Here is a 15,623-nt window from a genome sequence, read left to right on the forward strand (position 1 = left end):
ATTATTTGTGTTCGTTTTGGTTTCTTGCGGTTTGAATTGTTTGCATGTGTATGGTACAGGGATGGTACGCCCTTGTCATGTTACATTTTTTTTTCTTTACTTTTTTCTTTCTTCCTTAATCCTTTAAAAGAACCATTTCTATTTCTCTCTCTCTCTCTCTCTCTCTCTCTCTCTCTCTCTCAGGAGGATGGTTCTTGTATATATTTGTACATTCTAAATGAATCAGATTTGTATAAGATATTCAGTTGAATCGTTTAGTGGTAAACAAAATAAATGAGCGAATAGATAAATACATAAGTGAATAAATACACTTTAAAATAAATTGATAAATATATAAACGACTCGTTGCCACTTGAACTATCGTGTTGTTTCTGTACTGGTAGCGGTGCCAGTGAAGTTGAAGTTGATCAGCCCCCCTCTCCCCCGCAGTTCTTGGTTTCAGTTTCAGTTTCAGTAGCTCAAGGAGGCGTCACTGCGTTCGGACAAATCCATATACGCTACACCACATCTGCCAAGCAGATGCCTGACCAGCAGCGTAACCCAACGCGCTTAGTCAGGCCTTGAGAAAAAAAAGATATGCTTACATAAATAAATAAATAAATAATAATTATGATATAAACAAAAAAAGGTAGTAGTGATGAAAATAATAATAAAATAATAATAATAATAATAAATAAATAATTAGATAAATAAGACAACAATGATGATAAATAAGCAAATAAATGTAAAACACGAAGACACACATTCACACATACACTCACATATGCATAACAGATATGCGCCAAATACACAGTTTCACAGATATGAAAGCACAGTCAAATCTTGGATGTGTGTTGTAGCTGTTGTTTTGTCCCCAATGGCCCAACCCTCAGCTTGTATCACAGACTGACATCAGCTCACAGCTGGGCCAACTGCAAAGTGAGAGCTGTATGATCAATGGTTTCTTCATTGCAATTGGAGGTCATCTACAGTCTAGTCTTTTGTGAAGGACTATGACTCTTAAACTAGGAGGCAAGACTGCACTAGCTCTTGCTGCTGCAGCTTTTGGGGGCCATCCCAACGTCGGCTGTCCTAAAAACCCTCTTGGCCGAGAGAGTGGGGATGTAAATTGGGCAAGACACTCTCCACTATTATAATCAAATTCTCGTCCAGATAGTCCGGACAGCAGTTGCCTTCTCTGCTGTTCTGACGGTCAGTCGGACACTGTCTATTATACCCCCTTTGGCTATTTCACCTGTAGAGGTAGGTAGCTAAGTTCAAATCCGATGCAACTCTCTCTCTCTCTCTCTCTCTCTCTCTCTCTCTCTCTCTCTCTCTCTCTCTTTCTGTCTCTCTCTCTCTATGTGCGCATGTGTGTGCATGTGTGTGTGTGGGGGGGGTGGTGCGGGGGGGGGCGGGTCGGGGGGAGGGTTTTTTTTTTCCTTCATTATGTATACCCTTCTGTATGAGTACCTTTTCCTTTCATTTATGTGTGTGCTATTTGGAATAGATGTAGATTAGCAAGGACAGATTAGAAGAATAGGCTTTGCCTAAAATCTTAATCCTTGAATAAAATACGTTTTGAGTTCTGAGTTCTCTCTCTCCCCCACCCCCCGTATGCACACACACACACACACACACACACACACACACACACACACACACACACACACACACACACATCTCCACCCCCACCCCCCCACCCCCACCCCCCCGCCACACACACACACACACATCACAGACCCAGGCCGAAAGTCAAAAGCGCCGGCTCTCAATCCTGTCGAGGCTGGCGAACAATTAATTATCATAAATCAGGGGCAGGGCGCGGGGGGATAGGGGCCCTGACAAGGTGGGAGAAACTAATACCGGCTCTGATAAGAGCCTCGATCCCCAGCACAGAGACAGAGAGAGAGAGAGAGCAGAGAGGGAGACACTCACAGAGAGATATATTTCAGACTCTTTGGACATAGAAGGGGGGAGGGTTAGATACTGTTGTTGTGTTGTTGTTTGTTTTTCCCCAGGATATTGGCTTTGAGAGAGAAAGAGAGGGAACAGGAAGAGAGTAAGAGGGGGGGGGGGGAGAGATAGAGATCGAGAGAGAAAGAGAGGGAGGGAGAGAGAGAGAGAGGGAGGGAGAGAATGTGTCAGAAAGAAAGGATATGATTCCTTCTTCTTCTTCTTCCATCTTGCTGTTTTGCCTCAGCCTGTCTGATTTGATTTTCTCTCTGTCAGTATGCCCCAAATTTGGGTTTGTCTTTTTTTTTTTTTCTGTCTCTCCCCCACTCCCCCTTCACTTTCTCCCATGTCTTTTTTTTTTTTTTTTGGGGGGGGGGGTCTCTTCCCCCCCACCCCCACACTCACTCTCCTTCTCCCTGTCCTCCTGTCTCTACGTCTCCTTCTCACTCTCTTTCTCCCTCTGTCTCTCCCTCTCTCTCTCTCTCTCTCTCGTCCCCCGCACCTCTCCCTCTCCCCCTCTCTCGGTTTCCCTCTCCATTACACTCCTCGAACATGGCACCGAGTCTCTAGAGCAGCCTGAGATACGAGGCAGTCAGCGCCGAAGTTCAAAGGTGCCAAGAGAGTGGAATTATGAACTCACTGCTGGACCATGGTCTGGGCCACACAGGCTGATCACGCTGTGACCACTAAGTAATAAGGGCTGGACAGCTGGTATGCTGGAGTGGTCAGGCGGTTGAGAGAGAGGGGGGAAGGGTACACAGAAAGAGAGAGAATGAGAGAGAAAGAGAGAGAGAGAGAGATGTGGTGTGTTAGAGAAAGGAGAGAGAGCGGGGAGGTGTGTGTGTGGGGGGGGGGTACAGAGAAAGCGAGAGAGAGGAGAGGAGAGGATATGTGGGGTGAATGAGAGAGAGTGGGGTGGGGGGGGGGGGAGAGAGAGAGCAGAGGGAGAGATGGGAGATAGAGAGGGAGAGGGCCATGCCAGGTTAGACAGAATTAGAGACATGCACAAGATAGACAGACAGACAGATAGGTAGACAGACACAGATAAGCACACACACACGCACGCGCGCGAGCGCGCGCGCGCATACACGCACGCACGCACACACAGATAAAATAGAGGGAGAGGGGGAAGAAAGAGAGAGAGAGAGAGAGAGCTCAGAATTATGAAACCAAAACGTTTTTTGTTCAAGAATTAAGATTCCAGATACGGCCTTTTATTACAATCTGTCATGTAGAGAGAGAGAGAGAGAGTTTACGTGTACTTGAGTGCGTGCGCATGCGTTTGTGTGTATGTATGTGTGCGCGCGTGCGTGTGTATGTGTGCGTGTGTGTGTGTGTGTGGAAGAGAGAGAGAGAGAGGGGGGGGGGCATAGAGAAAGAAAGAAAGAAAGAAAGAGATGTATGTGTTTGTCAGTGTGTTTGATGTGACATATCTCCTCGTTACGCAGACGTTGAGTTCTTTTGAACGAGAAGCTCTGTGGGCGGTACGCCCTTGTCATGTTACAGGGTTTTTTTCTTTTCTTTTTTCTTTCTTCCTTAATCCTTTAAAAGAACAATTTCTATTTATCTCTCTCTCTCTCTCTCTCTATCTCAGGAGGGGGGCATATGACTAAGACACTTAAGTTAGCAGTGTTACAATGGAGTACCTGAAAAATAATGTACGAGAAAAAAAGAAGAAAAAACTATTCTATTTATCTCTGCCATGGGGGGTGTATGACTAAGACACTTGAGTTTGAGACGTAACAGTGGAGTTGTATTTTATGCTGGAAGATAGATAGATAGATAGATAGATAGATAGATAGATAGATAGATAGATGACTAGATGAATAGATGAAAGAATTTAACTGGCTGTTCTGTTGAAGCGACACGCGATGGTTGTGTTCGAAAATAATCATACCGATACCCGTTTACGTCATGATATACGGATTTGATGGTCGAGGTTACCTATTTCCGAAGGTTTGGTATCAAGGATCAACGCAAGGAAGGGAAAAAGTACAGAGAACACAAAAGGCACAGAGAGCCCAACTGAAGAGGTTCGATTTGCACCAGTGTTAACAAAACACTGGGACTTGTGGTGGTGGTGTTTGTTCAATCCTTCTGGTGGTACACAAACACCTCCACAATGATATCACATTGATTCCAGCACACACACACACACACACACACACACACACATACACACACACACAGCCCCCCCCCCCCTCCCCTCTTCCGCCCTCCCCTCCCTCTTCATCCTTCTACCTCCCTTGCCCACCCCCCCCCCAACCTCTCCCCAGACCACCTCCACTCGAAATATCTTCCCTCTCTCTCTTCCACCCCCCACCTCCGTACCCCCCCCCCACCCCCCCGCCCCCCCCACCCCCCGTCCCCCACTTTACTGTCTGCTCTCTTCACTGCCTCGGACCGTCCGACTTATATATATATATATGAAGAAAAAAAAAGGAATAAAAAAAAAAAAACCGTCGACTCATCATCACCAGAGGTGGGGGGTGTCAACATTTGACCTGGATTTTTTTTTTTCCAAACGAAAACTGCGCGCGGCCTGGTAAGATCTACAAAATTCAACAGGAACTCATTATTAGAGAAACCTGTGTCCCACATATATAATGTGTAGTCTGTGATTAATTTGGAAGTTGTCAACTGGAACCTGGTGGAGGCTTGTTGTATTCGATAACCCTGTAAGTTTCTTCTTTCTTTTTTTCCCCACTTGTACTTTCCTGTCTCTCTGCTTGTGCATGTACGCATATATCAGCTTTATGTGCATGTTATGCCAGTGTAGTTTCCTTGTATCAAGACATAAAAAATCTCTCTCCTCGCATCTTTCAAACAGATTTATCATATTCATTACACTGGGTTTTTGTTTTCAAGTTGAATATATGCAATTGTATTTCATGCGGTATTTTCTTGGCGAGTTCAACCACACCCGATTGCAGTTTCTCTTCCTGACATCATAAAGTTATTCTTTTCTCTCTATTGCATCATCGTTTGCATCGTGTAAGTAACGTGCTACCATTATCTTGGTGAGTATTGTCCACCTTTGTTCAACCACACCCGTTACAGTTTCTCTTAATCAGATCATAAAGTTACTCTTTTCTCTCTCTATGGATTGGGTAAGTGCATCATCGTTTGCTGCAAGGATATCAACTTGACTGACTTTTTTTTTCGCCACTTCTTTTGTTAAATCCTTGCACAGTTGGCTGTTTTACTTGTGTTTTTTTTCTTTTTCGTGTCTGCATGGTTCTCTAACTGCTTTATATCATAGGTCTTCCTCACTTACTCCCAACATAGCCTGCCCTGTGTGTATGTGTGTAATTTAAAACAAACAAAAAAACACACACCTGACCCTTTACAAGTGTGTTTGGTTTATATCCTGACTCCGCATAAGCATGTGTAATCTTTGTCATGTACTAAACCAGCTTTTAGTTAAATCAGAGAGTTGGATGAATGAAAGCTTGAAAAATTAATAATGATTACAATCGAAGATCTTGATTCGGCAACGTATCTTTGGGACAGTTCATCTAATCACCCACTTTTTTTTTCTTCCAAGTTAACAAACTACGGTAAACTCACAAAATACGTTCAAAACGGTGCTATGGAATATGGTATACAGTTAGTGTAACAATGAATTTTTTTTTAATGAAAATAAACAAAATAATAAAAACAAAGAAAGAACACACAAAACAACTAAACAAATTAGGGGGGAAAACACGTTAAAAAAAAAAAAAAAAATGTCGAGCGCACATGCTCACTGATGTTTTATCTAATTACCTCCCCTGTTCTTCAATGGGGAAAACACATTTTACTGTACAAACACAATTGAGGTCCGCCTTTTGGATATCTGGCATCAGAAATGTACTCTTTCCTATCGCTCTCTGGAGTCTTCCTACGCTCACCCCCCCCCCCCCCCCCTCTCCCCCCCCCCCCCCCTCCCCTCTGCTTTACGGCTCTTTCTTTCTTTTTTTTTTCTGTCGTCTTCTATGTACCGTGTAATCTAAACAAGTGTAATTCTTCCCCTTCTGTGTCTATATCCACGCATGATTTAGAACAAATGTATGTAGTCGCTGTTGTTTGTTTTTTCCCCCATAAGATGTATAACTTACAACATTGGTTGTGTCTAGTCTATCACCATGAATGTGTGTGTGTGTGTGTGTGTGTGTGTGTGTGTGATCGTGTTAGAACAGTACAGCTAGAATATGTCCCTTTGCATGCACTGATTTTGTTGTTTTGTTGTTGTTGTTGTTTTTTTGTTTTATTGTTTGTTTGCTTGTTTTGTGCACGTTTTCAATTTTTGTTCACTTTTTTTTTTCAACACATGTAAAAAAACATATATTTAGTTTGATTAACAGGTTGTGAATATAAATGGTATGAATATTGATTTTGTTCCATAACCGTATAATTACTTTTCTCCCTTTCTGTATAGCATACATGTGAGGGTCTTTAAGTACATGTTCATTCTTTGCCGCTGTTGCCAAAATGCAAATATGGTTAATTGTTCTGTTGTTGTTGTTGTTGTTGTTTTTTATTCTTGTCTATGCGAGCTTTGCACATTATCAATTTCTATGTCATCGCCTTTGGCAAAAGTATGCTTTTTTTTTTTTTTGCTTTTTTTTTTTCGTTTTTCTTTCTTGTTTTTTTTTTTCTTTTCTTTTTTGATATTGTGTTTTACAAACAAATTAAGACTGTTACCTGATTAGTCGTTACCTTTAACAAAAAGGCTAACTTAAAAATTCACTGTGTTTGCAAACATGCTGTATTTCTGTTACGTGTTCAGTCACTACCTGTACTTAAACGCTAGTTTTTTTTATGATTCTTTTTATATTTCATTTGTAAACATGTTAGGTTTAACATGCTGTTAGGTTAAACAAGTTTAACGTTTTTGGTTCAACATGTTTTAAGTTTTCATTCACTGACTTAGCCAAAATTAATAGTTAACTTTTATTTTGTATATGCATGCCTATATAACGACGTTTTTTGCAGTATGCATGCTCGCTTTTGTAAGTAACCAATCCATTACTAATCATGTACTCTTTTCCCTCTCCCTTTTTCTTTTCTTCTTCATTTCTTTCTTTCTTTCTTTCTTTCTTTTTTTTTAAACCCCACCCGCACCCGGCCACCAACCGTGCACATACTAGTTGAACTCTCAGCCTGTATGTACCGCAACAGACCTGGTTGCTATGACAATCGTGGTAGCTGGAGAACCCAGAACGATGTTGCTGTGGGCGGCGCTCATAGCGCCCCCTGGGAAGGTCACCGTCAGCCGATGTCCGCAGCGGGCAGCGCCCCCTACACGAGCCAGGGCCCGGCGGGGTCTGCCGGCATGGGTGGCGTCCCCCTGATGAACCAGGCGCCTGTCTTTGGCGAGGGCAGCGGCCCCGTGACCCGAAGACAGCAGGGTGCTGCCGGAGTGGTGGGGAGCGCCCCCTACTGGCAGATGCAGCCCGCGTTTGGTGCGGGCAGTGCCCCCATGTACCACCAACCGGTCGATACTCGAGCAGGTTTCGCCCCTTCCAGCTGGGCTGCTGGTCCGTCCAAGGATGGTGCTGGTCCGTCCAAGGGTGGTGCTGGTCCCGCAGATGGCGTTGATCCCGCGGGTGGTGGTGGTGGTGCTGCTGCTGCTGCTGTTGCTAGTGGTAGTGGTGGTGGTGGTGGTGGTGGTAGAGCCCCTTCTCTCAGGAACCGGGGTCCCGTGGGTGGTGTTGCAGGAAAGACGCGCACCAAGGACAAGTACCGGGTGGTGTACTCGGACCACCAGAGGCTGGAGTTGGAGAAGGAGTTCCACTTCCACAACTACATCACTCTGCGCCGCAAGTCGGAGATCTCCCAGCAGCTGGGCCTGTCTGAGCGACAGGTGAGGAGGGAGGGAGTGTGGGGGGGATCGTGATGACTGTGGTTAATATTGATGGTGTGCTGTGGTGTAGTGTGGTGTGATGTTGTGTGGTGTAGTGTGGTGTGGTGTGGTATGGTGTGATGTTGTGTAGTGTGCTGTGGTGGTGTGCTGTGCTGTGCTGTGCTGTGGTGTAGTGTGGTGTGGTGTGGTGTGGTGTGGTGTTGTGTGTGGTGTAGTGTGGTGTGGTGTGGTGTGTGGTGTGGTTTAGTGTGGTGTGGTATGGTGTGGTGTCGTGTGGTATGGCGCGGTGTGCTGTGGTGTGGTGTGCTGTGGTGCCGTGTTGTGTTGTACTGTGTTCTGCTGTGCTGTGTCGTGTCATCCTGTGATATGTTGTGCCGTGTCGTATTGTGCCGTGCCATGTCATGTTCAGGTCCTGTAATGAATGACATACCACAGTGAAAAGGCGACGCTGTTGTTTTAATTGGGGCTTTATAACACTGACGAAGCTCAGTTTGCACAACTCAACTGCAACAACGGGAGTCTGCTCGCAACACACCTTTTCTGCTCTCTGCTATGGCATACGTAGCGGCCTTGACATAGCGTAACGTTATCATCAAAGCCTCTTTCTATCTCTCTCTCTCTCTCTCTCTCTCTCTCTCTCTCTCTCTCTCTCCCATCACTACGCGACAATCACTGATATATCTGCAGTGTCAATACGAAGAGGTCGTATCCCTGATACAGATGAAAGATGAAAGAATAATAAATTGCCCGAGGGAAGAGCAAAGCCGTTGCACCACATAGCTACTTTATTAAACATCGCCCGTCTTTCATTTCCGCTGAACTGTCACAGTATCTATTTTCGCGTTGAATGCCCTATCTCTCGCGTGCATGAGTATTGCGCCTCTGTGTGTGTGTGTGTGTGTGTGTGTGTGTGTGTGTGTGTGTTTCAATGTGAAAACAATTCCCAAAGTTCAAATTGCAGTCGGCAACCTAGGGCTTACTGTTTGTAGATTCCGCAAACCCAGCTATTGCTCTGAATCGTGGATCTACAGTCAGATCTAAGTGTAGGGATAAGCTACAAGTTGGTAATAATAGGTTGGGTTGTTTGTTTTTTGTTGTTTTTTTATCAAAAAAAAAATAAATAAATAGATAAATGAATAAACGAATAAATAGATGAATGAACAATATCAATGATATTTTAGGTATTCAAACTCTGCATCTTGTGCACAGACAAACCAAAGCGGTTGATTGGATCCAAGAGGAACGGGAGGGCATCTTTGGTGATAGACGTTCATGGAGGGAAGGGGGAGCATGGAATACCAGAAAATGTTGGGGGGTTATCGCATATATATACAAGAATGCAACATATAACTTGTCATGGAAGCCTGTACCTTACAGATCTAAAAGGAACGAGGCCCTGTGTCTGTCCTCCCCCAGGTCAAGATCTGGTTCCAGAACCGCCGTGCCAAGAAGAGGAAACAGAACAAGAAACAGGCTGAAATCCTGGCCAGCGCCGGCATCCCGCGAGCCAGCGTGCCGGGGGTCAACCCCCCTCAGGCCGCGGCCAACATCCTCCACCAGGGGCAGGCCAACAGCGGGGGTCTCCCCAAAATGGAGCCACGTGACTCCCCTCCCCAGCAACCTCGTCCCCAAGGCCACGCCCAGTCACCGCCAAATATGGGCATGAACGTGAACCCGCTTCACATGTACGGCCAATCGGGGCCGGTGGTGAACAACAACGGAATGCCACACGATGCCAGCGTTTCCTCGATGGCTCAGCAGGTGTACGTGCCTCAGCGCGTAAGCCCCGCCTCCTCCGCGCCAGGATTGATGGCTGAAAACCACGCCCTCTCCCAGATGGCCAACCCAGTCGCTTCTGCTCATCACTCCGATCCCGCCTGCTCTGGGGCTCCTGTCCAATCGCAGAGCGTGCTTTCATCACCATTCGAAAAGAAGCAAGAGCCTCTGTGAACTGGTCAGAGGAACTGTGAGACTGACGTCACTTCGATATCATATTCTCTTACCAGACTTCTTAGAAAAAAGAAAAAAAGAGAAAAAAAACCGTGTATTTCGTTTGGTAACGTAAATGATGAGTCATCAGTGACGTTCAGTGTGTTTTCGTTTGTTTTTTTGTTTTGTGTTTTTTTGGTGGAGGGGGTAGGGTTTTGGTTGGGAGGGGCACATTTTATTTCAATAATTCGATGTGAACGTGTTTGTTTTTGTTTCGTTTTTTTTTTTGTTTTTTGTTTTTTTTTTAAACCTCCCTCTCTCTTTTGGCGCTTTCTTGAGGGGGTGGGAGGTGGGGGAGGGAGTGGGGCGTACAATTTGTATGTCACAATTAGCGATTCGTTTGAGTTTCAGGGTTTTGTTTTCTTTTGCTTTGTTTTGTTGTTGTTGTTTTTGCTGGGAGGGGAGGATGGGGGATGGGGGGCGGGGTGGGGGAGGGGGCACGCCATGTTTGTGTCATACTGCGTGTAGTGATCAACAACAACAAAAATACATGGTTTTGATATGACAGAATTTGTTGAAATCATTTGTTCTTTCAAGTGCCTCATATGACGGACTGTGCATGTGTGTGTGTGTGTGTGTGCCTGTGCGTGTGTGTGTCTGTGTGTGATAGAAAGAGACTGAAAGAGAGAGAGAGAGAGAGAGAGAGAGAGAGAGCTTGCGTGTATGTGTCCACTATGTTGTATGGATTGTCTTCAATACTTTGAAAAAAGAAAACGAGGGATACCAATGTGCAAACTCTTCTTTTTTTTTCTCTTTTTTTTTTTTCAATTATATTATAATATCTGTGAATCAATTTTTGTGTCAAAACTAAGTGAAATTTCCGTTATGAGATTATAATGAGGAATGCTTACGTGTGTGTGTGTGTGTGTGTGTGTGTGTGTGTGTGTGTGTGTGTGTGTGTGTGTGTAAAGCTTTTGCAGAACGGGGAGAAAGATGAGAGTGAGGGGATTTTTCTCGCCAAGTTCTGCCTATTTAACTTTTAACTCACGTGTCTAAAGCCAGTCTATGTAATAATTCGATAGTACCTGTGAATGTTTTGTCATATATGTTATGTCTGCATGCGTGCGTGCGTGCGTGTATCTGTGTGTGATGTGCGTGTGTGTGTGTGTGTGAGTGTGGTAAATATTAATTATTTTTTTACAGAAATACTTTGTCGACACCAAACTTTTAAAAATATTTTTTATAAGAAAATAGAAAAAAAAAATCCAAACATTCCAGTTACAATGACGATACACTTACTGGAAATGACTTGGAAGCAATAATCGTTTCGATATTTTTACTGATGTGGTGGAGGTTGTTTTTGTTGTTGTTGTGTGTGTATGTGTGTGTGTGGGTTTTTTGGGGTTTTTTTTTTTTCGTTTTGTTTTGTTTTTTTGTTTTTTTCCCTTGAATGTGAAAAAAAACAGCTGTGCCAACTCCACGATGTAGTGAAATACAAATCCCCGCGTCGTTTTGTTACGTTTTGTTGTAAACATTTCTATTTCATTTTCACAAAACTTTCAACACGGTGAAATTGGCACGTTGGTTTCCTAGTAGGGAGCAAAAGGTCAGTTCAAAACTGATCTGTTCTGTGTGTGTGTGTGTGTGTTCGGAGTTTGTCACTTGCTGACCAAAAGCTACCAGCCACTGCAGATCAGTCGAGCACGACGAATTGGAGTCATCTGCCGATCAGAGCTCTGATTGAATGATTGAATCCGTGGTTGCTATCTGTCAGTTATCACTCTTTGGCTTTGAAACCTCGTGCACATCATTCTGAACTCCCATGTTCATTTCTAGCTGACCGTTTGCCGTCCAGCACTTTTGGCGGCTTTATGTTATTATCAAAGTCTCTTTTTTTTCTATCTTTTTCTTTTCTTTATTTATCAGTAGAAATCACACGTGAGCTTTGCCTCTCTCGGAGTTGCTTTCCTCTGTTTCAATGTGTTCTTTGTTTATCTTTTAGTTTTCCTGAAGTTCAAGTTGTTGGTTGTTGTTTTTTTTTTTTTTTTAGTGATCAGGGCTCGAGGGCCCGTTTCGGCATGGTGTTGTGTTCTTGGGAAAAATAGTCGGTATAAGAATTCACTGTCCTCACCCGAATGACCGTAAAAAGGTCATTAGACCTTTAACTTTTACCTAAGGTTGTTTTGTTTGTTTGTTTTGTTTTGATTTTGTTTGGGTTTTTTGTTGTTGTTTTGTTTGTATTTTGTTTTTGTTTTTTGTTTGTTTTTTGTTTCTTGTTTGTTTGGGGTTTTTTGTTGTTGTTTTTGGTCTGTTCTTTGTCTCTTTTTTTTTCTTTTCTTTCTTTCTTTCTTTTTTTTATTTTTATTTATTTATTTTTATAGGTTGATCGCTGGCAAATCAGTTCCAGTTCTATATGCAGAGTGAAAATGAACGAATCAGCTTACACCCGAGGCTGTTGTTGAAGCTTCTGAAATTGAAGTTGGGATTTCTCTCTCTCTCTCTCTCTCTCTCTCTCTCTCTCTCTCTCTCTCTCTCTCTCTCTCTCTCTCTCTCTCTTTTCCGTTTTTAAGAAACTAGTGAAGTCATAATGTATGTTTTACGAATTTGATTGTGGCTGAAATTACTAGGGTTGTTGTTTGTTGTTGTTGTTGTTGTTGTTTTTAACGAGGATTTGCATGGATACTGATGTTGGTTTGCCGGTTTTCTTCATGGCATGTCATTCAGTGTATGATTCAGTGCATGAGTATGTGAATGAAACTCGCCGTGATCTCTCTACTGTACACAACAAGCGAATGATGTGTATGTGCTGGCATCCTGTAATATGTAAATTATTGTGCTTGTGTGTGTACCCTTCTGTACTATGCAGGGTTTACAGATTGTATGTGTGTGTGTGTGTGTGTGTGAGAGAGAGAGAGAGAGAGAGAGAGCTTGTGTTCACGGGAGGATGGTAAGAGGAAAGAAGGGGCCTGTACAAACGTGGCGTGTAACGAGAAGCGACGGTTAACTCCCCTCCTCCTCCACCCCTCCCCACCCCCCAAAAAATGGAAGAAGAAGAAAAAAATTCATGAAATAAAACAAAAATAAAAAGAGAAAAGAAAGAAAACGACTTTAAAAAAAAATTTATTCGCCTTTCTTCAGACTCTTGTTCTTCAACATATCCCATCCTTTATTAGTTAGCTCTAGTTGGTTGAGTTTTTTCTTTCCAGTCAAGCAGGGTTTTTATTGAATTGATGATTTGCGTGATTTTTTTTTTCTTTCTTTCTTTCTCAAGGCCTGACTAAGCACGTTGGGTTACGCTGCTGGTCAGGCATCTGATTGGCAGATGTGGTGTAGCATATGTGGATTTGTCCGAACGCAGCGACACCTCCTTGAGCTACTGATACTGATACTTGTTTTGTGGAATAATTGTCATCGAATTTTTAACCCTGATTTGTTGTTGTTTTGGAATCAATAATGATTTGTGTAAATTTTTAGTTTTCAAAATTTCATTATGGTGACTTTTTTTCTTTCTTTCTTTTCTTTTTTTTTTTTTTTACGAAATGATGATACGAATCAAATGTTTTAACGATGATTTTATTTCAGCTATTCTTTTTTATGTCAGTCGATTTCCAATGCAGATTTGTTTCACGAAAATCTGTTGCAATCAAGTGTTTTTTTAATAATGATTTTATTTGGATGATTTAGTATGTTTGCATGTTAGACAATAGTTTATATTCAACATCTACGCCACGACTTGCTGCAAGAATAGCTTTCTTTTGCGCATTGTTGAATCAGTTTCCTAAAGTACAGACGAAAACAAGTGTGCATGTTCCACGTGATAATCGTGAATGTCTACTGACACGATTCTGAAAGCTGTGTTTGCCTGAAAACGAAATGTATGTGCAGTGAAGTTGAAAGTAAACAGATGTGGGACAGATCTCCCGTTTTCCGTGATGTTCGGAACAAGACATTTTTTGACTGCAGTGACGCTTCTAACCCAACGCCCCACCAAACCCACTGCCCCTCCCTCCTTCCAACCATCTCCATTCCTCCCTTGCCACCCAATGTTCCCTTTGTAGCTAACAATAAAGCTCCAAATAATGTAAGGCTGCTCTGTGGTGTCCCGTTTTGGAATTCCCAATCTCGCCCTCGTGTGTTATAGAAAATTTATGCTTGATACATTTTCATCCCCCGTCGCTGATTTGGAGTATTTTGCCATGGTTTTACTGCTGCTTATACAGTTCCAAGGAGTAGTTGTCATCTGGTATTCATTCAACTCAAAACAGGTATTTCAGATAGGTTTATTGCTAAACATTGCGTAAACAGTTGTAGGCCATTTTGATTTACCATTCTGAAAAAGATTTGTAGCCAAGTGAAGGTAATAGTCACACATCGGACTGTTGGTCAGTGACTGACGACAACAGAGCATTCATTAACGATTTTACAATCTATTTCTCCTGTGGAAATGATTTGTCTTCCTCCTCCACATGCATGTACGTACACACGAAGACACTCAAACACACTCATGCACATAATATGTCACACACAAAAACTTTTCTTTTATTTTTTTTTTTTTTTTTAAATAAAAAATGGGTTGTTTTAGGATGAAGTGGCAACATCATTGTGGCAAGTTGCACTGGTAGAGTGAACTGGACCTCACAGTAGTTTAAGAAGGCATGTTGTTTTCCACACTTCAGACACTCCCGTGTTCCCATACTTTTTGTCGCGGCAGTTGGTGCAGCATCTCAAATGACGTTGGGACTATCTGCAGTGCCTTGGCTGGTGGTAATGCGTGCTCTCTCCTTAAGGACTTGCTACAAAAGTATTAAGCCGTTGATGGTGGATTGTTGCATTGTCCACATTCAGAGCACAGACTGCAAGGGGTTAAGTGTGGAGGTGCATATCGTAGGGGGGATGCCCAGTTCAGAGTATCTTTAACTCTTTGACTCCTGCTGACGAGTGTGTTGGTTTGAAGGGCTGTCACCTCGTGGAGATAACACTAAGCTTACAGGCCAGGTTTCGAGTGAACTTTTTCTTTCACCCGTTCCGGAACTCTTCTCTTTTCTGGGCCGTTGATTTTCTTGCATGTTGTGCCCTCTTCTGCTTGGTCGAGTCCCATTCATCTTGTTGTTGACGCACTTGGGCTTCTTCCAGCAAGGAACGCTCAGCAAGTGTCGCTGTTTGGCATTCTTCGTTTTCCTTTGTTCTCCCGGGGGGCGGGGTGGGTTGGGGGGGGGGGGGGGGGGGGGGGGGGGGGCAGCATTATTCATTTTCTTCTGTTTTCTTTTGTAGGGACACTCTGTTTCCTGTATTCCCTTTCACAGGGACACTGTTTCCTGTATTCCCTTTCATAGGGACATTGTTTCCTGTATTCCCTTTCATAGGGACACTCTGTTTCCTGTATTCCCTTTCATAGGGACACTCTGTTTCCTGTATTCCCTTTCATAGGGACACTCTGTTTTCCTGTATTCCCTTTCATGGAGACACTGTTTCCTGTACTCCCTTTCATGGGGACATTGTTTCCTGTATTATCTGCATATGGACACTCTTTGTTTTCTTTATTCCCTTTCAAAGGGACACTCTTTGTTTCCTGTATTCCCTTTCATAGGGACACTCTGTTTCCTGTATTCCCTTTCATAGGGACACACTGTTTCCTGTATTCCCTTTCATAGGGACACAGTGTTTCCTGTATTCCCTTTCATTGGGACATTCTGTTTCCTGAATTCCCTTTCATAGGGATACACTGTTTCCTGTATTCCCTTTCATAGGAACGCTGTGCTTCCTGTATTCCCTTTCATAGGCACACTCTGTTTCCTGTATTCCCTTTCATAGGCACACTCTGTTTCCTGTATTCCCTTTCATAGGGACACTCTGTTTTCTGTATTCCCTTTCATAGGGACACACTGTTTCCTGTATTCCCTTTCATAGGCAC

At 43.3% G+C, this 15,623-nt stretch overlaps 1 protein-coding gene across 1 annotated transcript in view; it reads left to right on the forward strand.

The window, feature by feature from the left end:
- The window catches only part of LOC143299139 (uncharacterized), a 35,310-nt gene extending 25,577 nt beyond the window's left edge, over nucleotides 1-9,733 (forward strand). The window contains exons 2-3 of the mRNA XM_076612267.1: nucleotides 7,638-7,783; nucleotides 9,200-9,733. Of these exons, the coding sequence (XP_076468382.1) occupies nucleotides 7,638-7,783; nucleotides 9,200-9,733 (680 nt within the window). The remainder of the gene's footprint in view (nucleotides 1-7,637; nucleotides 7,784-9,199) is intronic.
- The last annotated feature ends 5,890 nt before the right edge of the window (nucleotides 9,734-15,623 follow it).

The sequence above is a fragment of the Babylonia areolata genome, chromosome 24 (genome assembly GCF_041734735.1).
Source record: "Babylonia areolata isolate BAREFJ2019XMU chromosome 24, ASM4173473v1, whole genome shotgun sequence".
Classification (NCBI taxonomy): Eukaryota; Metazoa; Mollusca; class Gastropoda; order Neogastropoda; family Buccinidae; genus Babylonia; species Babylonia areolata.